Raw genomic sequence first — 27,880 nt, 5'->3', positions numbered from 1 at the left:
TTGGCCTAAAGTGCTTTGGGGATTTAGCTTCCTTCTTATTAGGGACTAGGGCAATGAAAGCTGAATTGGTTCTCAAGGAAATTTTCCCAATTTGGTAACTCATCGAAAACCTCTTTCAAATCATTCTTTAGAGTCTCCCAACAATCTTGATAAAAAGCCCCTGTAAATCAATCTGGATCTGGTGCTTTTGATTTGTCCATCAAAAACACAGCCTCCCTAATCTCCTGAACACTAAAATTGCTCTCCAAGCCTTTGGATTGGATCTCTGTCACCTTAGTCCACTCTAGAATGGGAAGGCTTTGTCTTCTCCCCTCAAAACTGGATAGGATTCCTTTGAAGTTATCCAAAAAAACCTTTACTATCTCCTCTTCCCTTCTCAATTCAACTCCATTAACCTCTATGCTCCTTATGAAATTCTTCTTCCTTCTCTCCTCTACCAAAGAGTGAAAAAAACTTGCATTACCATCCCTCTCTTGAAGCCATTTGCATCTTGATTTTTGTCTCCAAGATATTTCTTCTTTTCACAAAAAATCTTCCAATTCCACTTTCAGCTTCCACCTTTCTTCTCTTTCCTACTAACTCATTTCCTTCATAGCTTCTTTTGTGTCTAGGAACTCAATTCTAGATGAAATTCTTTCTTGGATTTCTTCAAGCCTTCCAAAGTGCTCCTTGTTCCAATCCTTGATCTTCCCTTTTAAAGCTTTAAGCTTCCTCATGAACCTAACACTTTTCTTTCTATTCCTTGGTTTTTCCTCATCCCACCAGATTTTAATTCTTTCTTTCAATGAGGGGTCCTCCAACCACATATTTTCAAATCGAAAAGGTGATGGCCACTGAACAAAGTATCCTGACCTAAGGATAATAGGATGATGGTCTAAAGTCACCCTAGGCAAGGCCCTAGCTGTTAGGTTCCCCCATAAAGCCTCCTAATCAACCGAAAACAAAAATCTATCAAGTTTGGAGCATATTGGGTTTGCTAGAAAGTTGGACCCTGTGAAATCTGCATGTAACAAGGGAGATTCTTCCAATTCAAAGGAATCAATTAGGTTGTTAAATTTCATCATGCTAAGGGTGAGACCCTGCTCTGGATTGTTTGTTTCTCTTGAAAATCTTAGGACATTAAACTCCCCACCAAGACACCAAGGCCCCTCCCAAAGTCCTCTGACTGCACCTAGCTCCTCCCAAAAATGGTCCCTTTCTCTATATGAGTTAGGGCCATAAACATTGGTCTTATTCTTTTAAATTTGGTTGATACAGAGTAAGTCCCAATAAGTTCCTCCAAACATTTGAATTCTTCATTTCTCCATATACTTAGGATTCCCCTTGAGGCTCGCCAAGAAGGTGAAAAGGTCCAACTTAATCCTCTACTACCCCAAATGCTTCTAATCCACCTTCTATCTAATTCTATCAATTTGGTTTCCTGAATTAAGAAGACATCTGGCCTCTCCCTCCTCAAAACATTCCTTATTAATCTTCTTTTTTTTTGCACTTCCTAATTCCCTCACATTCCAGCTAATTATCTTCATAATAACTCAACAATGAAACCCCCCACTACACCTACTTTTCACCCTGATCTTTGTTTCCTTTCCCTCTTTATCATCTTTCTCATAAGAGACCTCGGTATCCATCTTTTCCACTTCACTCTTTTTTTTCTATCAATAACAGATTCATTCAATTCATTGAAATGTTTAACTATTTACAGCAAGGAAGACAAAAACTCTTATCGTCCAAGTACAACTTAAACCTTCCAAAGAGAGAAACAGAGAAAAGGAAACAAAAGAAACAATTAAGTTACAGATTAGCCCAAAACATTGCTTCCCTTTCTATCCCTTGTTTGGCTAATCCATCAGCCAAAGAGTTAGCTGATCTCTTAACCCAATGCATCCTGATTTCCATCTCCCACACCAGCCACCAGAATTTCTTCTTTTCATTTCTGTAATTCCATAAAACGCAGTTGTCTTTAATCAGCAACCCTATCACCACCTCCGAGTCCCCTTCAATTATGAGTTTCCTGACATTCAACTCCTTGGCTTTCTGAACTCCTTCCATAACTGCCAAGATCTCAGCTCTAAGGGAATCCCCCACACCAATTGGGCCTGAGAACAAGGCAGACATGACCCCGTTCTCATCCCTAAAAATACCACCAATCCCTGATTGTCCCGGGTTCCCCCTACAACTCCCATCAAATTTTAACTATAAGAAGCCAGCAGGTGAGGGAGTCCAAGACACCCTTATTACTGGTTTGATCTGAGTACAGTTTGCAATCTCACCCCACTTTCTCAGCATGTCTTCCACTGTGTAGTCTGTAAATAGCTCTAGTGAATTCAGCTACTGTACTGCCCTTATGTGGATCACAGCCTTCACATCTTCAGCCCCTCTCTCATTTTCTGAGAAAATCCTAGTATTTCTTTCTTCCCATAATGTCCAGCATACTGCAGCACTCAGACCTCTCCACATAGTCCTTCCCCTTTCATGTGCCACCTGAAAAAGGAAGGGGAAAATAGGCTCTACAAGTTTGATGGAGGGTTCCACCTATACCCAAAGAGAAAACAAGCCCACTCCCAAATTGACTTTGCAAATTGGCAAGACACCAATAAGTGAAAACCAGTCTCCCTAGCCGCTTTGCAAAGAACACACCAAGGAGGTGACGAACAAGTATTGGGTCTCTTCTTTTGGAGCAAATCCTCAGTGTTGAATCTTTCCAAATAGGCTTCCCAACAAAAACAACCAACCCTAGGAGGAATCGGTCTGCACCAAACCTCACTAATCGGGATAGGGGTCCAAATTCTAGAGTCCACCATAGAAGGGTCCAAGAAAACATTATCAAGAAGTTCAAAGAGGTTCGAAATACAATCAAGGTCTGAGTCCCTCATAGCCCTCCTCAGACCTAGGTTCCACCCAAACCCCTAACTAGAAGGGGAAGGGGTGATGAAAGAAGAAACTGGCTCATTTTTAAATTTGGATAGAGCATACAAAGAAGGAAATTGTTCCTTAAGAGGAACATTCCCCACTCAAATATGTTCCAAGAATTTTATAGAATTACCTGAATTCAAATCATACCTGACATGAGGGGAGAAGACTGGAAGCAAATCATGAATTCCAAGGTGAAGTGCTTATGTATGCTTACCACTATTCTAGCCCATAGCTTCTGCCGCACCAGAGGGAACCTCCACAACCATTTTCCCAAAAGGGTCGAATTTCTTATCCCAATGTTCCCAAGCCCCAAACCCCCATAGTTTTTACTTCTGGTCACCACCTTCCAGCTAACCCTGTGGTCCCTCTTCTCCTCTCCCGGCTCCCAAAGGAAATCTCTCATCAACCTCTCCAACCTACTACAAACCTTCCCTGGAATCTTAAACACTGAAAGAAAATAAATGGGTAAGTTTGCTAACGTGGCCTTAATCAATGTAATCCTACCACCTAGAGAGAGATAATTCTTCTTCCAAGATACAAGTCTTTATTCAAATCTTTCCACCACCGGGTTCCAAAAGCTCTCCCTCTTAGGATTATCTCCTAGGGGCAACCCTAGATAGTTCAGAGGCCACCCTGATACTTCACACCCCAATACTTCTGCATTCTCCCTTAACTCTCGCTCCTCTAGATTCACCCCCACTACACAACTCTTCCCAAAGTTCACCTTCAAATTTGACACCTACTCAAATAGATCACCAGTTTCAGATTCCTTATGAAGCTCACTACCTCCACAAAACAGGATCGTATCATCAGCAAACTGTGAGTGAGTGGAATGTTCTCCCTTCCAACCCTTGAGTCTGCCCTGTGGATCAACTTCCCCAAAACATCAGCAACCAGTAAAAACAAAAATAGAGATAAGGGGTCTCCCTATCTTATACCCCTAATGGCTGGGAAGAAATCCACCACTATCCCATTCACTAGCACTGAATAATGACAATTCTGAACACAACCCATGATCCATGTGCACCATCTGGCCCCAAACCCCATTTTAATCATAACTTTACTTAAGAACTCCCAATCCACCATGTCATAAGCCTTCTCCAAATCCAACTTACACACCACCCCCTTCTTTTTATCCTTCTTGAAATTCTCCACTCACATTGGCAATGAGGATTTGATCTGTGATCTGTCTTCCACTTACAAAGGCACCTTGATTTTGTTCAATTATGTCTGGCAATACCCTCAAGGATAACACCTTTGCAATGATCTTGTACAAACTATTTACCAGACTGATTGGTCTGAAATCCCTTGGATGCAACACTTCTTTTTTTTGGGAATCAGAGCTATAAAAGTGGAATTCACCCCCGGATTAACAATTCCTTTCCTATGAAATTCCTCAAAAACCATGAGAAGATCATCTTTCAAAATATCCCAACAATCCTGATAAAAAGCCATTGTGAACCCATCTGGCCCTAGAGCTTCTGTTCTGTCCATAGAAAACATAGCCTCCTTAATCTCCTCCAAGTCAAAATTCCTTTCCAAACACCTCCTATTATCTCCCCCTACATTTGCCCAGTCCAGACCTTCAACCCACACCCTTCCATTTACAGGTCTTCTTATAAGGGATTTAAAATGTTCCACACATACCCCGGTTATCTCCTCTTGATGAGTTAATTCAATTCCATCCACCACCAGTTTGGAAATGAAATTTCTCTTTTTTCTTCCATCTGCCAAAGAATGAAAGTACCTGGTGTTCCTGTCTCCCTCTTGCAACCATTTGCACCTAGATTTTTGCCTCCAACTTATCTCCTCCTTATAAAGGCAATCCTTTAACTGTCTCCTCAAGCCCCTTCTCGATTCATTGTTGTTGAGCAAGAGCAAGTGAAGAGAGGAGAGGAGAAGAGAGAAGAGAGAAGAGAGATGAGTCGAGTGACTGAAAGCCCTCCAGAACATCGGGGGCGAAAGAATGATTTTATTATTTATACTAGTATAGTCGAACAATATAAACAGAGAAGAAATTACAACAGTACCCTTATGGTACTAAATCTGAATACATAAACAACTGACAACACTCCCCCTCAAGTTGGAGCATAGATATCAATCATGCCCAACTTGTCACAAAGATCATGATGTCTAGAAAGGTTTAAACCCTTTGTAAAGATGTCTGCAAGCTGGTTCTCAGAAGTGACATAGGGGGTACACACTTCGCCTGTGATAACTTTCTCTCTGATAAAATGCTTGTCAACTTCGATGTGTTTTGTTCTATCATGTAGCACCGGATTGGCAGCAATGCTTATAGCTGCTTTGTTATCACAAAATAGAGTTATAGGTTTGGTCACTGGGAAACCCAACTCCCCCAACAAATTCTTTATCCACATGCCTTCAGCAACCCCGTGGGCCATAGCACGATATTCAGCTTCAGCACTGGATCTAGCTACCACATTTTGCTTTTTACTCCTCCATGTAACAAGGTTCCCTCCTATAAAGGTGCAGTAGCCACTGGTAGACTTTTTGTCACTTTGGTATCTAGCCCAATCTGCATCTGTATAAACTTCAACTTTCAAATGTCCGTGCTTTTGAAACAACAAACCAGTACCCGGATACTTCTTTAGATATCGGAGGATTCTCTCTGCTGCTTCAAGATGAGAAGATCTAGGAGCATGCATGAACTGACTGAGGACACCAATAGCATATGCAATGTCTGGGCGAGTCATAGAAAGGTATAACAATCTCCCTACAAGTCTCCGAAACTGTTTCACATCCTTGAGCAATTCACCACAGTTGTCACCTAATTTATGGTTGGGGTCAATGGGAGAGTCAACTGGCTTCACCCCCATCTTTCCAGTGTCCTGAAGTAAATCTAGGACATATTTCCTTTGAGAAATGAAGATACCCTTCTTTGATCGGGCAACTTCAATTCCAAGGAAGCATCTGGCAGGTCCTAGATCCTTCACTTCAAACTGAGTGGCAAGAAAAAGTTTCAATTTCTGAATTTCATCCTCCCAATCACCAGTAACAATTATGTCATCCACATATACAATTAGAGCAGAAATTTTACCTTCTTTTTTCACAAACAGTGTGTGATCTGATTGACATTGCCTGTATCCTTTCTGCTGAACTGCCACACGGAATCTGCTGAACCAAGCTCTTGGTGATTGTTTCAGCCCGTATAAGGACTTCTTCAACTTGCACACTTTCTGTTCATTGCCTTGGGCTAGAAAACCAGGAGGTTGAATCATGTACACTTCCTCTTCAAGGTCACCATTCAAGAATGCATTCTTGATGTCCAGCTGGTGTAAAACCCAATCCAGATTAGCCGCAAGACAGAAAAGGACTCTAATGGAATTCATTTTGGCAACGGGGGCAAAAGTTTCTACATAATCAACTCCATACACTTGAGTAAATCCCTTTGCCACTAAGCGAGCTTTATACCTTTCCACTGTTCCATCAGCCTTATGCTTGACTGTAAACACCCATTTACATCCAACTGGAACCTTTCCCTTAGGAAGATCAACAAGTTCCCATGTGCCATTTTTGTGAAGGGCATTAATTTCTTCCCTCATGGCATTTGTTCATTCAGGAACTGAAAGAGCTTCTGCCACATTCTTAGGGATAGGGACACTGTCAATAGAGGTAAGGAAGGCACAGAATGAGGATGAAATGTTCTCATAGGAGACAAAGTTGGAAATGGGATGTTTAGTGGTGCACAATCTAACACCCTTCCTGTGAGCAATAGGACGGTCAAGATCATTAGCAGTAGAGGAATCATTTTCAATAGATTCAAGGACATCATTGGGAGCCAAAATACCTGAGTGAGTATGATCCTCCCCCGAGGAGTCTGGTGGCACTGGAGGTACAGCTTCCGGATTCTCTACAGCTCTTGAATTTGGTTGGCCTTTGCAACGACGAGAAAAAACACGAAAAGGTGGAGGGTCAGGGAGAGAGGGAAGTTGAACCAGTTTCTCCTCATGCCTACACTCCCCCTGAGGAGAAACAGGATAGAAAGGCTCATCTTCAAAGAAAGAAACATCCATGGAAACATAGAATTTACGAGAAACAGGATCAAAGCAATGGTATCCCTTTTGAGTGAAGGAGTAACCAAGAAATATGCAAGGGATAGCACGAGAATCCAATTTCCCACAGGTGGTAGACAGATTTTGGACAAAACACCGGCAACCAAAGACACGAGGAGGAATAGAAAGAAGGGGAGCCTTAGGAAAGAGAAGTTGATGTGGGGCTTTGTACTCTAACCGACGAGAGGGCATACGGTTTATAAGGTAAGTGTAACAAAGAACAGCTTCAAGCCAAAACCGTTTGGGAACATTCATATGAAGTAGTAAACCTCAAGCCACTTCAAGGAGATGTCGGTTCTTCCGTTCGGCCACACCATTTTGTTGTGGTGTGCGGGCACAAGAGCTACGGTGAAGGGAACCATGCGAAGCAAAAAATTCCGTGAGGTCACTATGAAAAAATTCTTTTGCATTGTCTGATTGGAAAATTTGGATTTCAGTTTGAAATTGAGTGAAGACCATCCGCTGGAAATCTTGAATGATTTTTAGTACTTCTTCTCTGGTTCGCATCGGGTATACCCAAGTATATCTAGAATAATCATCAATGAGGGTAATGAAATACTTGTAGCCACTCTCAGATGGTAAAGTAACAGGGCCCCACACATCAGAATGAACAATGTGAAACGGAGATTCAGATTTACTATTTCTTTGAAGAAAATGAGTTCTACAATGCTTACTCAACTGACACGTTTGACAAGAAAAATCAGAAATAGACATTGACTTAAACAGTTCTGGGAATACAACTTTCAAAGACTCAAAAGACAAATGACCAATACGACAATGCCATAAATAGACTTTTTTCTTACAGGACTGACTCATAAACTGACTCATAGACTCTGTAACATGAAGACTAGCCTTATTCTCCAGCATGTAAAGTCCATCAGCCATACGACCCCTACCAATCGTCCTCCCCGAAGCCAGATCCTGAATCACACAATGAGAAGGGAAAAAGGTCACTGAGCAATTCAAGGAATTAGTAACACTACTAACAGAGAACAAATTAATGGGAAAATTTGGAACATAAAGAACATCAGAAAGGGTAAGGCCAAGAGGAAGAGAGAGAGTTCCTTGACCAGCTATGGAAGAGTATGATCCATCGGCTAGTCTCACCTTGTCTCTTCCAGAAAGAGGGTGATAGGTTTGAAAGTAAGAGGACGTACTAGTCATATGTTTTGATGCTCCAGAATCAATGATCCATGGAGAGTCAAGGGTGTGAGAAGCAACATGGAAAGCAGTGGCAGGGTTACCTGAGGTAGATGCAAATGAGGTTGAGGGAGGAGTATCCATCTGATGAATTGCTCTACCATAGAGCTCTAAATGGTCACGGAAGGAATTCATAATGTCCTCCCTCGGGTCAAGTCCAATGAGATGTGTCTGAGTCACAGTAGAAATGAGGGGCTGATTCTCCTGAGTAGCCATGTTGGCCATGTGATGTTTCTTTGTACTTTGTTGTCCGTACTTCTTATTCACCTCGGAACCTTGCTTCTTAGTCAGATCTTGAGCCCATTTTGGTTTCCCATGAAGATCCCAACAGGTATCTTTGGTGTGTCGGGGTTTCTAGCAATGAGTGCACCACAATTTTTCCTTATCTTCTGTTTTTTTCTGGAGATCTCCTTTCCGGGAAGAAGATCCCACACCAGTAGATACACCTTTTGCAACTAACACAACAGCATCCCCACCAGGGTTGTTCATCAAATTTCTCCTGCTTTCTTCAAATTGTACAAGAGCATAGACTTCTTGAACAGAAGGGAGATCCTTAGAGCTGAGAATCTGAACCCTGATAGATTCATACATAGGATTTAGACCATGTAAGAATGCAAACACCCTTTGCTGGGAGACAAGTTGTTTGTACTTCTTAGCATCCTCATCACACTTCCAATCCACACTCTAGTAGTGATCCAACTCCTTCCAGACAGATGTTAAGTCAGAGTAATAGACCGATAAACACCTCTCCCCCTGTCTACAAGTAGAAGATGCTGCCTGCAATTGATAAATTTTGGCATAGTGTCGCAATTCTAAATATGTAGACTTTGCTTGTTCCCAGATTTCATTCGCTGTTTCAGCCCACATGAAATTCTTCCTGATTTGAGGTTGCATGGACACCAAGAGCCAAGACATAACAATATTGTTCTCCTGATTCCATCTATCATATTCAGCACTCCCGGAGGATGGTTCTTTTATCCTCCCATTAATATAGCCTATCTTCCCCCTTGCAGTGATGTATAATTTGATCCCTCTTGACCACTCCAGGTAATTTAAACCATCAAGAGGGACAACAGCCATAGGAAAGGATAGGTCACCCCCACCCATTCCATTCAGCATTGAGGAAACTCCAGATGTGGCTGAATCTTCACTGCCCATGATATCTGAATAAAAAGTTGAAACAGCAACCAAAAAAGGCACAGCCGTACAAGACTATTTCAGAGATAGGTCCTTCTAACCACCGGTTTCACTGAGAACAAAAGAAAGAGCACTGTTGTTGCAGTACAAGAACAGGTCCTTCTAACCTACAGCTTCACTGAGAACAAATAACAAATTGAACACTGCTGTTGCAGTACTGAAACAGGTCCTTCTGACCTACGGTTTCACTGAAACAAGTCTGCACACTGCTGTTGCAGTACAAGAACAGGTCTGAATGACCTACTTAGTAGGGCTTAATAAGATTGATGTTGAGCAGACAATTAGTCGGCTAAAACAGACCATCAATAGTCCACAATACCAACAACAAAAAAGTTTGAATACAGTTACTGTGTTAAAGAATACAGTCGCTTAACAGTAGGGCAGCCGAACAGTTCATCAGTCGAACAGACAACAGTGGGTAGCCGAACAGTCATCAAACAGTTCAGCAAACAATAGGCATCCGAACAGACAAGGATGATAGTCCACAAACAGTAGGCATCAAACAGTTCATTAGTCGAACAGACAACAGTAGGGTAGCCGAACAGTCATCAAACAGTTCAGCAAACAATAGGCATCCGAACAGACAAGGATGATAGTACCTCTTTTAGTTTCAAATGATAGTCTCCCTTATGGTAAACCGGAACTCCTTGACTGTAAACCAAAGCCTTCTACGAATCCTCAAACAATAGGCAGCCGAACAGAAGATGAGCAATTTCTGAAGACAGAACACCCTCTACGAACTGCAAACAATAGTCTCTCTACAGTCGAGCAGACAGGAGGAGCAATTTCTGGGCTGGAAGACGAAAAGACTCTGTAACTTCTGGGTCGAACTGACTTCACCAGATCAGGAGTTCGATTGGAGACAGCATTGGATGCAACAGTAGTTAGCTTGACACCACCCTTCAGGCCTGGACGACTTGCTCTGATACCATGTTGAGCAAGAGCAAGTGAAGAGAGGAGAAGAGAAGAGAGAAGAGAGATGAGTCGAGTGACTGAAAGCCCTCCAGAACATAGGGGGCGAAAGAATGATTTTATTATTTATACTAGTATAGTCAAACAATATAAACAGAGGAGAAATTACAACAGTACCCTTATGGTACTAAATCTGAATACATAAACAACTAACAACAATTGTTTTCCTCTCCAAATTCTCCCCTTTCTTCTTTAGAGTCAAGGCTTTCAAGTTGGTCCATCAAATCTCTCTTTCTTTCTTCTATCCTCCCAAACTCCAAAATATTCCACTCCTTAATCTTTGTTTTCAAGAATTGTATTTTCTTATGAAATCTCATCCCCTCCCATTCCACCAAGGGGTTACACTCATTCCACCACTCCCTTACTCTACTGGTAAACCCGGGATAGAGTAACCACATGTTTTCAAATCTAAAAGGGTTGGGTCCTCCACTCTTCTCTTCCTTGCATAACACTATGGGCCAAAGGTCTGAGGTCACCCTAGGTAAAGCTCTAGATGTCAAGTTCCACCAGTGTTCTTCCCAATCCATAGAAAACAAGAACCTATCCAACTTAGAGCATAAGGGTCTATCTTGGAGATTTGACCAAGTAAATGTCTTCTAGGCTAACGGAATCTCCTTAAGTTCATAGGCATCCACAAACCTATTAAACTTCCTCATACTCGTTGTCACCCTCTGATTGGTCTTATTAGTTTCCTCTAGGTATCTGATCACATTGAAGTCTCCACCCACACACCATGACCCCTCCCATAGCACTCTTATATCATCCAATTCCTCCTAGAAAACCTCTCTCTCTGTAGTCATTTGGCCCATAGACATTTGTAAGCACCCACACAAATCCATCCTCCTACTGTTTGAACTTCATGGAAACTGAGCATCTTCCCATCAGTTCCTCCAGACCTTCAACCACATCCCTCTTCCATATTGTCACTATCCCCCCTGAAGCACCCCAAGATGGGGCAGCCACCCAACTGATCCCCCTGGCTTTCCATACACTCCGTGCCCAACTATTATTAAACTCCATTCTCTTGAATTCCTGTAATAGTACTATGTTTGGGTCGAACCTCTTTATTACCTCTTTTATTGTTGCTCTTTTCCTTGCACTTCCCTAACCCCCTCAAATTCCAACTTAGTATCTTCAATCTCACTTCTTTCTTAATTCCCTTCTGCCCTTCACCACTACTTTCCCCCTCCTTTCCCCTTCTGCCCCAAACTTCTTGTCTCCTTCCACATCTCTTCTCAATCTTTCCACTTCACTCAATTTTCTCTTCCTCTTTTGTAGACCATCTTTCAGCACATTCAAATCTTCTAATCTGCATCCCAACTTCCCCACAAAATCCGCTATCAAATCCTCTTGCTTAGATCCCCCCCCAACAGCCCTCCCTACACACTCCCCTTCAACCCTATCCTCCTCTCCTTGGGTCCCTCCCCTCCTCTATCCTCTCCATCCTTCCTTCCTATGATGTTACCTCCCACCTCCTCTATGCACTCCACAATTTCCTTCCCAACCCAGCCCTCCTTTCCTTCCCTCCCCTCCCCTAAGCCCTCCTCTCTTCTGTCCTCTCGACCCTCTCTCCAAATTAAATTTCCTTCCACCTCATTAAATACTCTCAATAATCTCCCATGCTTTCTCATTTCTTAACCTCCCTTCCCGCTCCTCTTCACTAGTTTCCAATCCCCTTCCCAAAACCTTAGAAATCTCACCACCTTGACTGGATGCACATACATGGTCTGCAGGACATGGGTCGGGAGCAGAATCTGGAACACAGGACACAAAAGACACATTAGTAGCATAAACTAAATTCACTTGGTTACCTAGTTTTGATAGAGGGGTTGGAATAAAATTGTTCCCGACCTCCCTTTCTTGATCCAGAGGTTGGTAAAAATCTATCTCCCTAAGTTGGTTGGGAAGACCATCTATCCTTGGTCAACATGGCGATCTTTCCTCTGTACCCTTGATTCACCCCCGCTTGGTGTGTTCCTGCTTTGCTTCAGGTTTTCCTGATATCCCCTTTCTTGTGTTGCTTGCCAAATCTGAAGTCTTGAGAATGGGTTTTTTCGTGTACTGACTTCATTCTCATCTAACTTGTAGAGTCCCAAGCTTCTTTCTTCCTCTAGTCAACCTTCCTGGCCTCCCATTAACTCACTCTGAAACAACCTTGCAATGTTTCATCCTCCCATGTCACATGCAGTATAGCCACCTTTGTCATTCACGCTGCCAATACCGATACCATCATCTGAATCTTCTCCTTCATCTACACTACACATTACCCAACCTTCGTCTGCCTCCTCCTTCTCTTCGGCTCTCTCCCTTGTGTACCTTGGGTTTGGCTTCTCTGAGAAGCGTCACCCTAGGCTCCGTTCCTCACTGGTGTGACGTGGGACCCACTGGAGGTCCCTTTGCTTGTCCGTTTGCCGCTGCTACAGGCTGCTCTCAACGCCCCTAACCATTTAAGATGATGATAGACCCAAACTCCTGTCCATCATCCGTTCAAAGCCCTTCTCCTTCGCCCGACCCACATGACCATTTAAGTTGTCAAGTGGGTCACTTAAAAATGATTTTGGTTTGTTGTGTGGTTCGCCCGACCCCCCTATCAACTCGACCAGCTTGGACCGAGCTAAACTGCAACCTGGGCCACTCCCTTTCTTCGTCACGTCAGCGAAGGATAAAGAGCCCGCCTTATCTTTAAACCTTTCAAAAAATTTTGAATTAATTACGTTAATTGGCTGACTTGTCGATTGAGTTACCCAGCCGTCCCATTAAATCTTTCCTTAAATTCCACCTGCGCCCCTTTTTGACCGCCCTCTCTCTGCCCTCCACGTGTCCACCATCCTTCCAGCTCATCGTCTTCAACCTTGAATCCTCTTCCCCATCACACCTGTTCGACTTCTGAAGCTACCCACACCTTTATACTAGACTGCATCCGAGCAAATCTCGACGCACCTAGGCATGTCTTCGTGTTTAACACCAGCCACACGAACCTCGACGGTGGCCAAACTACGTTTATCAGCTTCCACCAACACTCCTCCTAAGATCTGTGCTATATGTTCAAGAACAGAGTCCCACCACAGGTGGAAGGGGAGACCTACAAACTTCAGTCGAACGCAACCATCTTGTAGTGCAGCTTCATTACAGCTGGGACTCCAATTCTGGACCTGTATCAGGCCCCGGTCCACCTCTACAGCTTTGAAGCTTAGTTCCTGGTTGCCAACATCCAGAACGACTTTTGAATCTGTAAATGGAACCAGCAGGGCTTCGTTTCCAAAACCAATATCTCCAGCTACTGCATTCAACACTTTCTTCCAGTCTGTCACTTCTTTATCAGCCTTCAGAACCATTCTTCTCCTCCATACATCTGTCCCTGCTCCCACCAGAATTCTCCAATGCACAGAATAGCAAGCCACCACCACACCATCGTTCAAGGTATTTTGAGCTTCTGCACTCCCGGTAGTTCTAATCGAAGCTGACTCCTCCTGATCCTTCCTACCCTGGTCCTTGGAATTTTGACCAATTTCCTCCACTCCTTCTATCCTCCTCCTTCCAAAGCTACAAGGAAGGACTGCAGCACCTTCCTGATAGTCCTCCACCCTTTCTGCATTCTCCCTTCCGGCACACAGAGCATTTGTTTTCCAGCTCTTCCAAAGAACTCCTCCACCGTGATGAACCACCCCTTCCAATTTCTTTTCAGTTCAATTGCATATTTCTTGCCTGGAACTGACATTGAGTTCTTCCAGCCATTCACCTTGCCGGAGTTGATAGCCCCATCTATAAAACCTTTCATCCACACAATGACATCCTTTGGTACCAGTATTGTCGCCCTGCTGTTCTCTCTAATGTTCAGTGCTTCCTTACCTTTGATCTGATCCTCCTCGAACTTTAAGGTCTTAGCTTCGATCAACACCTCAGACCTCCATCTTCCTACGGTTCTGAATCCCCTCTCCCCCTCCATCTTAGCTCGTCTGCATTCACCTCAGACCTCCATCTTCCTACTCAACTGCTAGGCTCTTTCCACTTCACTCTTCTTCTTTCTTCTCTTTTTTATTTCTCTTTCTTTCCCCTTTCTAGTATAGGTTTTGACATTGGGACCTGGTTCTTCCACTCGCCCATCTCCATCACCCTTTCCCTATTCTGAATTTTCCACATTTGAGCAAACTGGATCATGCTCTAAACCTGGTTCTTCTTTCTCTTGTCCATCCCCATCACCCTTTCCCTGTTCTGAATTTTCCCCATTCGAGCAGACTGGGTCAGGCTCTAATCCTCTAATTCTTTCCTCCTCTTCCAGCAAATTAGAGAGATTGCTGAATACTAAACCTAAGACTTTATCCTCACTCAACTCCACATTTTCCTCCAAACTCCCTGAAACTGCTAAAGGCCAAAAAGCACTAGGGCAATCAGCATTCACGAGCTTTGTAAAACACAAATTGTAACACATTTTGTAAAGCACTTGGAAGATCATTTAACAAACATCCGAACTAATGCAATTTCTAAAACATAATTAACTAGTTGTTTGGGCATGCTGGGAATGTTAGAAAAAGTGTATTACCATTATACAATAATTTTTTTGTTAATATATCGGTATCAGGGATAATATTGTAATTTTCTCTATGCTAATAGAAGTGAATATGTTTGGAACAGATACCACACGATTGATTAATGACCCCAAACTCTCTCCACATTCAATTTTCTCTTTTTTATATCCATTCTCAACTTGAGGAGGAGTATAGAGAACAATTACGGCCCTATTTGGATAGACTTTTATAAAAGTACGAAAGTACGAAAAACACGATATAGTGTTTGTTTCATATACTTTATATTTGCTTTCGTACTTTTGGAAAGCATGAAAAACACCAAAAGCACGAAGTCAGCTTTTTATACTTCGTGCTTTTGGCGAAATAGTACTTCTGTTTTTGTGCAAACAGCGGGTCACATGCGACCACCCTTCGATAAAACTCTTGACCCTACCTTTGCTCCCTGCTGATAGAGTCGGAATCACTGGTCTCAGACCACAAAACCACTGGAAACCATCACCAGAAGCACGAATGGATGTGCTTTTGCCAAACAGAAAATGGTACTTCTGTTTTGGAAATCATACTTTTCAGAATTTTTTACCCAACGGTTTTGAAAGCAAAAATACGAAAGTAAAAGTATTTTATGTACTTTGTATTTTGGTATTTTTAAAAGTACAAAAAGTAGAAGTCTATCCAAACAGCACCTAAATTATTTGGATGTTTTATTTTTGTCTTTATGATTATAGGGTTATTTTTGCATTTAATTTATTTTTACCAAAACAGGGCAAATTTGTCATTTACTAATCCTGTACAGTACAATATAAAAGCAATAGAAGCAGTAAATGGGGTGCATAGTCTTTTCCTCTCTCTCTCTCTCTCTCTCTCTCCTGCTTGCAGCTACATATTTTTTTATTTTCTTACTGCATTTACAGGACTGTAACAAATTAAGTATGCCTAATACATGGCAACAACCCTTATTTCACACAACAAAGATGATTTATTTTTTCAATTTAATCAAGTCCCAAACTGGTTCTGAGTACCAAGATGACAGTAACAAACAAGTCAAAATACGGCATATTGGCAGGTGATATAAAAAAAATTATAAATTAGACACAAATGAAAGATGGTTCTGAAATAGTAAAAAGAAAAGTTGATAAAGCCTTACAAATGGGCAATGATGATCCATGTCCAGTATGCACATTCCACATGAACGACAATGATGGGCTCGTGGTGATTTTGGCTTTGAACAATACAGACAAAAGGTGTAATTCTCAAGGCCAGCTTTCCCCACAACTGGATAGCTACCCCAGAGTATGCTTGGTGGAGTGCCAGCACAGAAAAATGCTGCAAGGCAGAAGCTAGAAACTGTACTTATAGCCAAGATCACTGTTATGATAGAATGAGAAACCCCACAGAAATAGCTGATAGAAAAAACAACTGGATAAACTGCCCATACTCCACCACCTGCAATTTTTTGGATAGAAGCATGAGAGACATAGAATTTATAGCAATTAGAAACTGCAAAAGAGGAACTAATCCAATTTGAACACTGGCCTACATGCTATGGCTGGAAAAATGAATGCTTTTGGATATCAGAGCTCCAATATCTCCATATAAGAAACATCACATTATAAATTTAAATCAAGGTGAATACCCAACATTGGTTTCAGATATCTGGGGTCTTGAGTACACCAAAAAATGATCTAACCTTTGACCTTATTTTGCACAAAGTAGCTACTCTCAGACTCGAAATCCACATTCTCACACTTCGCCAGCCCAAGATTTAACCATTACACAAAGTAATGGTCCTTAGATTACAGATTTGCAGTACTATAAAAGGAAAGAAGGGGAGAGAAATTATGAAACACAAGAAGTTAACAGAATATTTACAATACTCAATCAGCAACTTTCTCTCCAATAGGAGCTAAACCATTCAGGTTGTACATATATGGTACACTCAGATAATCATGTTTTTGAGTGACCCTGCATGTGCAGGGGTGACCAGGTTTCAAATCTTGGAAACAGCCTCTCTGTATGTGGAGGAGGGTGAGGGGTGTAAGGCTGCATACATGTGTCCATCCCCAGACCCCGCAATGGCGGGAGCCTTGTGCACTGGGCTGCCCATTTTTTAGATAATCAGGTTTCTCAGGTACAACACAGGACATTGAGCAATATGTACATTAACCATGAACAGGGAGATGGGGAGAAAAAACTACATTACGAGATTGGCCTTGTCTAAACTCTACTTATGTAATATGAAATGTTTTTACATATCAGATATACTATATAAAGAGGATACTTTCCTAGGGTTTTTTGCAGGTTATAAAAGTTAAATCCAAATTCCATGCATCCTATATGGGTTCATACTTACTTGCACAAATTCTCTTACACTTGTAAATTTATATATGTTGAAAATTTAATAAAATTTGGCAAAACTTTTTTTTATCAGTAAAAACAGAGAAAACTTTATTGATATAGAAGAAATTTGCAATGGAGAGCAGCCTCAGCTACCCTTGTAACAATAAACAGAAAAACAAACCCAGATTTTAGCTATTTAGAATTACAACCATGCCCAGAAAGTCTGTTCTCTTCTAACCCCTTGTTTTGCTAATTGATCTGCTAAATTGTTAGCCGACCTTGGAACCCACCAGATTGATATTTGCATATCTTTGGACAGACTTCTGAATTTTTTGATCTCATTTCTGAACCACCAAGGACTCTTTTCCTCTCCTCTCAACCAGCTTAGGATCACTTTAGAGTCCCCTTAGATTATCAAATTCTGAATGCCGAACTCCATTGCTTTTTGTAAGCCATACAGAACTGCCTCCAGCTCAGCTCTTATGGAATTCCCTTCTCCAATTGGTCCCAAGGATAACCCCAAGATTTCTCCCTTATCATTCCTTAACACTCCTATTCCAGAAGGGTCTAGATTACCAACACTGCTCCCGTCAACATTCAGCTTGAGGAAATCAGGTGTTGGTGGATCCCACTGTTGCAAAGCAGTAATATTGGCATGCTTTCAGACTTGGGTATATCTTGGGACTTTGGCTTCAGAAGGGGGCTAAGGGAAAACGAATGTGAGTCCCTATTGCTTTTGTTATCAACCCTCGAGAAGGTCTACTTAGACTAAACTACAGATGATAGTAGGGTTTGGTCTCCAACTCCTGATGGGTTATTCTCTTGTGCCTCCTTCAGTTTGCTCACTCACTCTAACCCTTTGGGGGTGAACTTCCCTGTGAGAGAAATCTGGTGTAAACCGATCCCTCCTAAAGTACCAGCTTTCTGTTGGGAAGTGTTCCTAGGGAAGGTGGTAAACACTTGTGATGTGCTACAGAAAAGAAGGCTAAACAAATGCCTATCCCCTCATGTGTGTGTCCTTTGTAAGGATTGTGGTGAAACCCTACCCCATTTACTATTATCCTACTCTTTTGTTTATTGTATTTGGGATTTTGTTTGTTCTCTCTTTGGATGCAGATGGGCTCCCCCACAGGATGTGGTAAGTCTATTCAGCCCCTCCTTCATGAGGCAGCAGAAGAAAAGAGGAAAGTGCTTATGGAAGGCAGTAAGAGCTGCTGTGTTATGGACTATATGGGAGGAAAGAAACCAAAGACTCTTCTCGGAAAAAAGTAAAACAAAGGAGGAACACATTGGGTGATGACCATGGAACTATTCAAAAAGTTCTCCATGAATGACATTCTAAGAAACTGAACTGAAGTAGCACAAACAGGCGTACCCAAAGAAGATGTGAGAGAGGAATGGAAGCCACCTGCAATGAACAAATTAAAACTAAACTTTGATGGGAGTTCCCTTGGTAACCCGGGAAGGGCAGGCATAGGGGGTGTGATAAGAAATCATCTGGGTGAAATTGTGGCACTCTTCTCAGGACCAGTTGTGGCACTCTTCTCGGGACCAATAGGTATTGGTGACTCAATACAGGCTGAATCTCTGGCTCTACTTCAAGGCTTAAAGATGGCTGAGCAGATTGAAACAACAGAATTAGAAATAGGAGACTCACTACTGGTCATCTCTTGGGCTAAACACATCACATCAGCACCTTGGAAGCTCAAATTTATCTACAGAGAAACTGACACAATTGCAAAGAGATTCAACTCTCAGTTTGCTTGGGTGAAAAGGACTGCAAATGGGTTGGCAGATACCCTAGCAAAACAGGGGGCAAATAGGCCAACCTTGTACTGGGCTGAACTATAACTGTTTTGTGTCTGTAGACTGGGTTATAGATTGGGTTAAAGCATTATTGCAACCTATATCTATTGTAATTCAATATTTCTCTGTTATTAATAAAAGTCTTGCTTGCTGAAAAAAAAAAGAGAAGACTAGTGGTGTCACCACCATGTCCTTAGGCTTACAATAAGAATCTATAGTTTAGGCTCCGATCTTGAAGGGGATGACATTGTAGAGACCTTCCCAATCTCAATTCTCTTTTCGGCTCTATCTTCTTTTTTAATTTTCCACAAGATGGTCCTTGGTGAACAGAAGTCGTGGCAGCATAAAATTTTCAATCCACTCAGTTGCTGAGCTCCAAAACACAATCCCATTGCCAACATTTTCCTTTCTAAAGTTGCTGCTACTCGACACTACAGACAGCACCCTCATCGTGGTCATCACAACCATCCACAATAACCCTTTGTTTGGGTAGATCATCACCGTTTCTTCCCCAAAACCCTAGTCAACAGAGAAACCCTTTCTTTGAGTAGATCATTGCTTGTGTTTAAGGGTTTCAGGTCCTAGACAAGCAATCTTTCTCGACCTCAGGCCTTTCTTAAGATCAAGAGCTATTTTCCACACTACTTCCCCAACAAATTCCCCCCTTAGACCTTCAGAGCCTATAGTCACCATTGTGTCCTCGGGCTTACAATAAGCATAAGAAGAAGGTCCATCAGCAGCTAAGAAATTAATTGGTGCCATGTAAAAAGGGGAAATTTTTTTTCAAGAGTAATAAAAGAAATTTTATTAAAAGAAAAAAAGATACAAGGTAAGAAAAAAGGGAAGATTTCACAACTGACAGGCATTACCAAAGGAGGCACTATCTATGCTTTCAAATTGTCATCAGCTGCCGAAACGCATGAATAGCCACCTGTAGTAGTAACTTGGTAAGTTACCAATCCAATGGCCTAAATGGTGAATATTTTGAACTATTAAACCAAATAGTCAAATAGTTGAACAGCCACTCAGAGCTAAAAATAGTTTGATCTATGGATTGGGTTTTACAACAACGGTACCCTTATCCACGTACATAATTTTAGACAATTGAGAGTTGAATCCTCATTTCCTAAATCTGTACTTGTGTAATTATGTTGAGGGCCCAGGAATAGGATCTCGTCACGGGTCGGTCCACGGGGAAAACCTCCTGTTTTCCCTTGTTCCTTCCTGCTCTTGATGAACCTATCTTGGCGCCTCTGGTGATTTGTTCAAGAGATCACCAACTCTCCTAACTCACTTCTTCAACTGAATATTCGATATCTCATTCAATAATGGGGTCTCCTTAAATAGGAGATTACAAGAGTCCTAATCAAAGGGAGTCTCCTTGCTGAATAGGGAGACTTCCAGTTCTATCTTGCTAAGGATAAGATAAGCTAATCCTAATTTGATAAGCTACTAACAAGATAAGATAAGAGATGAGAACAATAAGATAAGAACAAGCAAATGAGCTAATCTAATCTAGATAAGGCTGCTATTGCCGAACTGGGTAGGATGAGTATCACTGAATCATTGCTGCTGCTGCTGGTGGGTCAGGTGCCTGTTGCTGCCTGCGGCGATGGTACGTCTTCCCGAGGAAGGCGTCCATAACATTACTCCCCTCCTGGACTACGAGCTTGTCCTCAAGCTCGAACTTTGGATATGTGGCTTAGAACTCCGCCAATGGGATCCATGTGGCTTCTGTTGATGGTAAATTACACCATTCCACCAAGACATCAAGGGTTCCACGATTGAAACGAGAGCGGGTGACAGCTTTAGGTTGGGGGACCAGCTTGCCATCTTTCAAGGGTGGCAGGGAGGGAACTTGGTCTAGGGGAACACCCGTAAATGGCTTCAGCAAGGAGATGTGGAAGACATCATGAATCCGGCTGGTCTCAGGCAATTCCAGCTGGTAGGCCACACTGCCAATCCGTCTTAGAACCTTGTAGGGCCCATAGAACTTAGGGGCCAGCTTCGGGACAGCCTTGTGGCGCAAGGAGCGTTGCCGGTAGGGCTGGAGTTTCAACCAAACAAATTGTCCTAGGTCGAATGACAGTTCCCGGTGGTGCTTGTCATAGTGGAGCTTCATGCAGAGCTGGGCCTGCTGTAAGCGAAGGCGGACGTCGGCTAGGAGGGCATCGCGTTCTTGTAAGGAGTGATCAATTGCTTCCAAACGAGTAGAACCCGGCTCGTAGGACAGCAAGCAGGGAGGATCCCTGCCATAAACGACGCGAAAGGGAGTCATGCCAAGAGAAGAATGGTAGGCTGTGTTGTAGCAGTACTCGGCCCAAGGGAGCCAATCCACCCACCATCGTGGTTGATCGCCTACGAAACAGCGGAGATACATCTCGATTGTGTGGTTAACCACTTCCGTCTGACCGTCGGTTTGTGGCTAGTAAGCTGATGAGTAGGCCAGGGTGGTGCCTTGTAGCCGGAATAACTCTTTCCAGAAGGCACTAATGAAAACCGGGTCTCTATCGCTGACTATGGATTCTGGTAACCCATGGAAGCAAAAGACATGTGTAAAGAAGGCGAGAGCAACCGAAGTGGCACTGTACGGGTGTAATAAAGGAATGAAGTGGGCGTATTTAGAGAAGCGGTCGACTACCACAAAGAGAACTGATTTGCCACCTACCTTGGGTAGTCCCTCAATGAAGTCCATGGAGATGTCGGCCCAGATCTGTGTCGGGATGGAAAGGGGCTGAAGGAGGCCTGCCGGGTGTAGGTTTTCCCATTTGTGTTGTTGGCATGTGGAGCAATTCTGGACAAAATCTCGAATAGAAGTCTTCATACCTCGCCAATGGAAATCAGTCCGGACGCGGTGTAGTGTTTTTTGAATGCCCTCGTGGGTGAAGTTATGGATGCTGGTGATGATGGTGGGGATCAACAGGCAGTCTGGTGGAAGATGGACTCGTCCCTTATACAGTACCAACCCGTCTTGAAGTGACCAATTGGGGTCGGCGGTGCCGGACTGGATCTTCTGTAGCAAGAGCGACCATTCCGGGGACTGTGGTGCTACCTTCTTAATGTCGTCAAACAGAGAGATCCGAGGTTGGGAAATGCTACACAGAACCATCGCGTCTTCATCTCGCCTAGACAAGGCATCAGCTGCGCGATTTGAGGATCCCGCCTTATATTCCACCCGGAAGTCAAACCCAAGCAGTTTGCTAACCCAATGCTGCTAAGGGGAAGTGGTGAGACGCTGCTCTAACAGGTATTTGAGGCTGTAATGATCAGTTTTGACGACGAACGACCGCCCCCACAAATATGGCCTCCAGTGCTAGACGGATCGGGCTAGGCCAATTAGTTCGTGCTCATAGGCTGGAAGCTTCAAGTGCCGGTCGGCCAGTCTGCAGCTGAAGAAAGCAATCGGGTGCCCTTGCTGCTGTAGTATGGCCCCGATACCCACTCCAGAAGCATCGCACTCGACTGTAAATTCGAGGGCGAAATTAGGTAATTGCAAGACAGGGGTGGAAGACAGGGCATTTCTCAGTGTTAGGAAAGCTTCATCTGCTGCGTCATCCCACCGGAAGAAATTTTTCTTCAACAGGTTGGTTAACGGGGCTGCCAACACTCCATAGTTCTGTACAAATCTGCGGTAGTAACCCGTTAAACCGAGGAACCCGCGTAAGGCCTTGGCTGATTGAGGTTTGGGCCATTCTTTTATAGCCTGAATCTTGGAACTATCAACTGTCACACCCTGCCCATGGATGACGTGGCCGAGATAAAGAACCTGTCGCTCCCCGAAGGACCACTTGGACCGTTTCAGGAATAATTTGTGTTGGCGTAGGAGCTCGAAAACGGTCCTCAGATGGTGGACATGCTCTACCCATGAATATCTGTAAACGAGGATATCATCAAAGAAAACTAAAACAAATTTGTGCAGATGGGGCTGGAATACCTCGTCCATTAGTGACTGAAATGTAGATGGGGTGTCGGAGAGTCCGAATGGCATGACTAAAAATTCGAAGTGGCCATGGTGGGTGCGAAAAGCAGTCTTCTTCACGTCACCGGGAGCCATGCAAACTTGGAAGTATCCGGACCTGAGGTCCAACTTAGAGAAATACTGGGCACCATGCAACTCGTCCAGCAGTTCGTCCACAACGGGAATAGGGAACTTATCTTTGATCGTCCGATCATTGAGTTCTCTATAGTCAACACAGAACCTCCACGTTCCATCCTGCTTCGCCACCAACAGAACCGGCGAAGAGAAGGGGGAGTGACTTTTGCGTATGATTCCTTGGTTCAGCATCTTTGTACATTGTTTCTCTATCTCGTCCTTCTGTAAGTGAGGGTAGCGACAAGACCGGACAACGACTGGTGCTGAACCCGCCACCAAAGGAATATGATGGTCGCAAGCTCAGAAAGGGGGGAGGCCCTTGGGTTCCTGGAACAGATCTGAAAACTCGGCGAGAAGTTTTTCCATGGCTGCCGGTTCTGTCTGAAGTGCATGGACCTGTGGTGTCCTCTCTTTAACCCTGCAAACGTGCCATGAAACTTGCTTTCCATTTAGGTGGAAGGTCATGGTGAGTGCGCTGAAGTCCCACAAAATCGGCCCTAGGGTAATTAACCACTTGACCCCTAGAACAATATCGAACCCATCCAATGAAAGTACAAATAAATCAGCAAGAAACAGTTCAGAATTGACCTGTACCAGCACGTCCTTACAAATTCCTGGACTGTGAACTCTCTCACCATTTGCGACGGCTACCTGTAGTCGCGGTCGAAACTCCATTGGCAGCTTTAACTGAAGAGCGGCATGCTCACTTATGAAGTTGTGTGTACTCCCTGAATCGACGAGAATGCGCACCGGTTGGCCTGCTATCTGTGCCTGTAATTGCATGGTCTGAGAAGTTTTAATGCCGGTGATCGCATGGAGAGAGATCTCTGGCTTGAATATGACTGGTTCTTCTTCCTCCTCCTCTTGTTCATCGATGAGGAGGCAAAAAAGCCTCTTGCATCTATGTCCTGCCGAGTAGAGGTCATCACAGTTGAAACATTGGCCTCTTGCTCGGCGTTCTGCCATTTCTACCCTGGTCAGACGCTTAATGGGTGGAGCGGCATGTTGCTACTTGTCATTGGTCTAGAGGCCGTGGTGGTGGGAGATTTCAGTTCTCGGTTGGTAGCAGAAGAGGGGGTCGTTGCTACTGATCTTGGGGGTACCCATGAGTTTGGTGGCCGACCCACATTAAAAATTCCGCGGCTGAGCTGCAGTTGCGCTCGAACGTGCGGGCTAAGTTCATGGTTGTGACCAAATTTGGGGGATTCTGCATCTCGACATCCACCCGCAGGGGTTCTGATAGCCCTGCCGTGAACATATTCACTTGCTGGTCAGGTCGCACGGAGGATGCCCTCACGAGGAGGGTTTGGAACTGTCGCTGATATTCAGCCACTATGTCGGTCTGTTTAAGGTTAATTAGCTCACCTAGTGGGTTGCTGGTCAGTGGGGGTCCGAACCTAAGAAGGCAATAGGACTTAAACTGGGGCCAACTGAGCCCGGATTCTTCTTGCTCTAACCGATAAAACCAAAGTTGTGCTTCCTCTGTTAAGTGAAAGGCGGCTAGACTTACCTTATCCCGGTCATCTGTCTGTTGGTTCCGAAAAAATTGCTCGCAGCGACAGAGCCAGCCTAAGGGATCTCCGTTGCCGTTGTACGACGGGAATTCCAGCCTGTTGTACTTGGGGACGACTGCGGTTCTTTGGCTAACGGACTGCTGCTCGCCGGAAGACTCTGGCAAATCTGGTCGGCGGCCATTGGCGGTTGTCCCTCCTTCAGAGTTCCCTTCCCTAGAAAGGAATAGCTCCATCAGGCGTCGCAGCTCCCTCACTTCGTCTTTGATCTCACGGACTTTGGAGCTGGTCTCCACGAGTTGGTGCTCGAGGTCGTGGACCCTGGATGGTAGCTGCTCCAAATCACCCATGACGCCTTGCTCTGATACCAAGTTGTTGAGGGCCCGGGAATAGGATCTCGTCACGGGTCGGTCCACGGGGAAAACCTCCTGTTTTCCCTTGTTCCTTCCTGCTCTTGATGAACCTATCTTGGCGCCTCTGGTGATTTGTTCAAGAGATCACCAACTCTCCTAACTCACTTCTTCAACTGAATATTCGATATCTCATTCAATAATGGGGTCTCCTTAAATAGGAGATTACAAGAGTCCTAATCAAAGGGAGTCTCCTTGCTGAATAGGGAGACTTCCAGTTCTATCTTGCTAAGGATAAGATAAGCTAATCCTAATCTGATAAGCTACTAACAAGATAAGATAAGAGATAAGAACAATAAGATAAGAACAAGAAAATGAGCTAATCTAATCTAGATAAGGCTGCTATTGTCGAACTGGGTAGGATGAGTATCACTGAATCATTGCTGCTGCTGGCGGTGGGTCAGGTGCCTATTGCTACCGGCGGCGATGGTACGTCTTCCCGAGGAAGGCGTCCATAACAAATTATCCATGTCTAGGTATCATAGGGTATTGTTGAGCCAACCAGGTTTGAGCCCAACACCTTGAGCCAACTTCAAGCCTCAACTCTATAAAGGGAAAAAGTTAGTGTAGTTCACAGTATTATGGATCACGAATATCTCTCTTTATATTACAGTTGTAATTTACTAGTCCCAAAGGAGTATATATACTGAACAACTACATAACCAATCCCTCAAACACACCACTCACTCTCTTGGTTTATTGACTTGGTTTCCAGCACACAATCGATACAAAAGTATATGATATCAAATTAGGTTGTATACGGAGTGATCATGTTGAGAGCATGGTTCACAATATCAACAATATTTGGCACAATATCCACAAAATTCCCCATTATTTTAGGGGACAATACGAAATAATTCAATGAACTTTTTTCTTCACATCTCTAATACATTGTCAATATGTCAACAATATTCCAAATTTCTTTATAAACTATGCATTTAAAATTTTGGAATATCATTGAAACTTCCTAGTAGTTCACTAAAATCATTGATTTTTTCCAAGTTTTCCCTACAAGAACAAATAGGGATTCAATGATTAGATTATTGGCTTACAAGTCTGAACATGATTCACTTACCAAGTCACTATGATTCAAATGAAAAAGAAAAGCCATGCAACTACAAAGAAGGATTCTCAATCTAAACATAAAGCAATAAAGAAAACGGAAGTCAAAATGGCAAGTGAATGGCATAGATATAAAAGAGAAGATCACTAAAAGACTAAAACAGGTGTGGTTTTCCTATGAGGTCCAATGATAGGGTCTGATTTGCATAGGTATAGTTGGTTCTATATTTAAAACTTCAAGGCCATTGAATTAGTTTAAGAGTTAATAAACTCTTCTTTGAACTGAAATAGGATAGTGGAAATTCAATAACTTTCATTTTTTTTTTTGAGTCCTGCTAGGATTTCTAATGAATCTACAGTAAATATGGATATTTTCTGCAAAAATAAATGAAGTTTATTTGAGTTCTTACAGCTTGTGCTATTTGTGGTAAGTAATTCCCATGCCCTAGAGTGCTTCTAGGTATCCATGAGTAATTCCAGGTTTTCTCTCCCTCCTCTCTCTCTCTCTCTCCTCTCTCCATTTTCTTTCTTATTCCTTCAATAATCCATTACAGCTATTAATAGACATTAGTTTTTAATCAAAGGACGACCATTCAACATTCTCAAAGGACTAGAACTGATCCAAGTAAGTTTCTAATCCCTGTTAGTGATTAATGGTTGCAAGGATTTCAGCATCATCTATGCTGATTTACAAGCTAGGATGCAAGATGTTCCTTCCTTTTCTCTCCATAAAGGCTATTTATTTTAAACACTTGTTTATGTCTGCCAAATAGGTCATTTTGGTAGAGATAAGACAATTGCTATGGTAGAAGATAGGTTTTACTGGCTTATAATGAAAAATGAAGTTGCCCATATTATAAAGTAAAGAAAGACATGCCAATTTGCCAAAGGAATGTAACACTAGGCTATATATACCTTTGTTAATTCCTCATAAACCATGGCAAGATTTATCCTGAATTTTGTCCTTGGACTGCCCAAGACTGCTAGGGATCATGATACCATATATGTTGTGGTAGATTGTTCCTCCAAAATGAGTGTGGTGAGTCAATATATGCACAAGCCTAGAACATCACATATGCAAGAAGTAAATAGGATTTTCTCCTATCTAAAAGGATGCCCAAGCAAGGTGATATTATATCCTAAGCATGGGCATCTCAAGGTGTGATACAGACAAAAAGCAAGATATAAGTAGCACTTCAAGTGTACAGCAATAAATACAACAATATCAAGCTAAAAACAACGAATAGTTGAATTCTTAGGAATTTCAGATCTAAACCTAAAGCAGAACTCCTCCTCAAACAGTTCTGCTACAATAATAATGGTGTCAAGCTGGCCTCTCACGCGGACACATAGCGGTAGAGGGATTGAAAGACACCAAATGGATCGGCTCCTCAAAACCTAAGCTCCCGATACTTGAAAGCCCTAGTTGGGGCTGAGCTACAGCTCAAATAAGAGAAAGAACATAAAAACACCCCCATAGAAATAACCCCCTTCTCTTTTCTAAGACCCAATGGGCTAGAGAAGCCAACTAAAATATTTACACATAAGCCCCCCCAAAATATAACTTTTGTTACAAAAACACCAAAGAGATCAAAACTCAACAAATGCACACCCAATTGCCTCTTCCAGAATTTGAATTATGAAATGATGAAAATGCCCCTAGACCTAAATTGACTACAACGCTTCCCAAGAAAACTATTTGAGGATCCTACTACAAAAACAAACTCAAAACATATTCACATCATTTTTTTCTTTATACATTTTCCCTCTTTTTTTTTTG

At 42.9% G+C, this 27,880-nt stretch overlaps 1 protein-coding gene across 2 annotated transcripts in view; it reads right to left on the bottom strand.

The window, feature by feature from the left end:
- The window catches only part of LOC104611781 (DHHC-type zinc finger family protein), a 73,845-nt gene that overhangs the window by 28,845 nt on the left and 17,120 nt on the right, over positions 1–27,880 (bottom strand). For both annotated transcript variants that reach the window (XM_010278984.3, XM_088904516.1), the window contains one exon: positions 16,026–16,324. In XM_010278984.3, coding sequence (XP_010277286.1) covers positions 16,026–16,324 — 299 coding nt within the window. The remainder of the gene's footprint in view (positions 1–16,025; positions 16,325–27,880) is intronic.

The sequence above is a fragment of the Nelumbo nucifera genome, chromosome 4, assembly GCF_055504915.1.
Source record: "Nelumbo nucifera cultivar China Antique chromosome 4, China Antique-T2T, whole genome shotgun sequence".
Classification (NCBI taxonomy): Eukaryota; Viridiplantae; Streptophyta; class Magnoliopsida; order Proteales; family Nelumbonaceae; genus Nelumbo; species Nelumbo nucifera.
The sequence above is the reverse complement of the archived record's forward strand: the minus strand, read 5'-3'. Positions and strand labels throughout refer to the sequence as shown.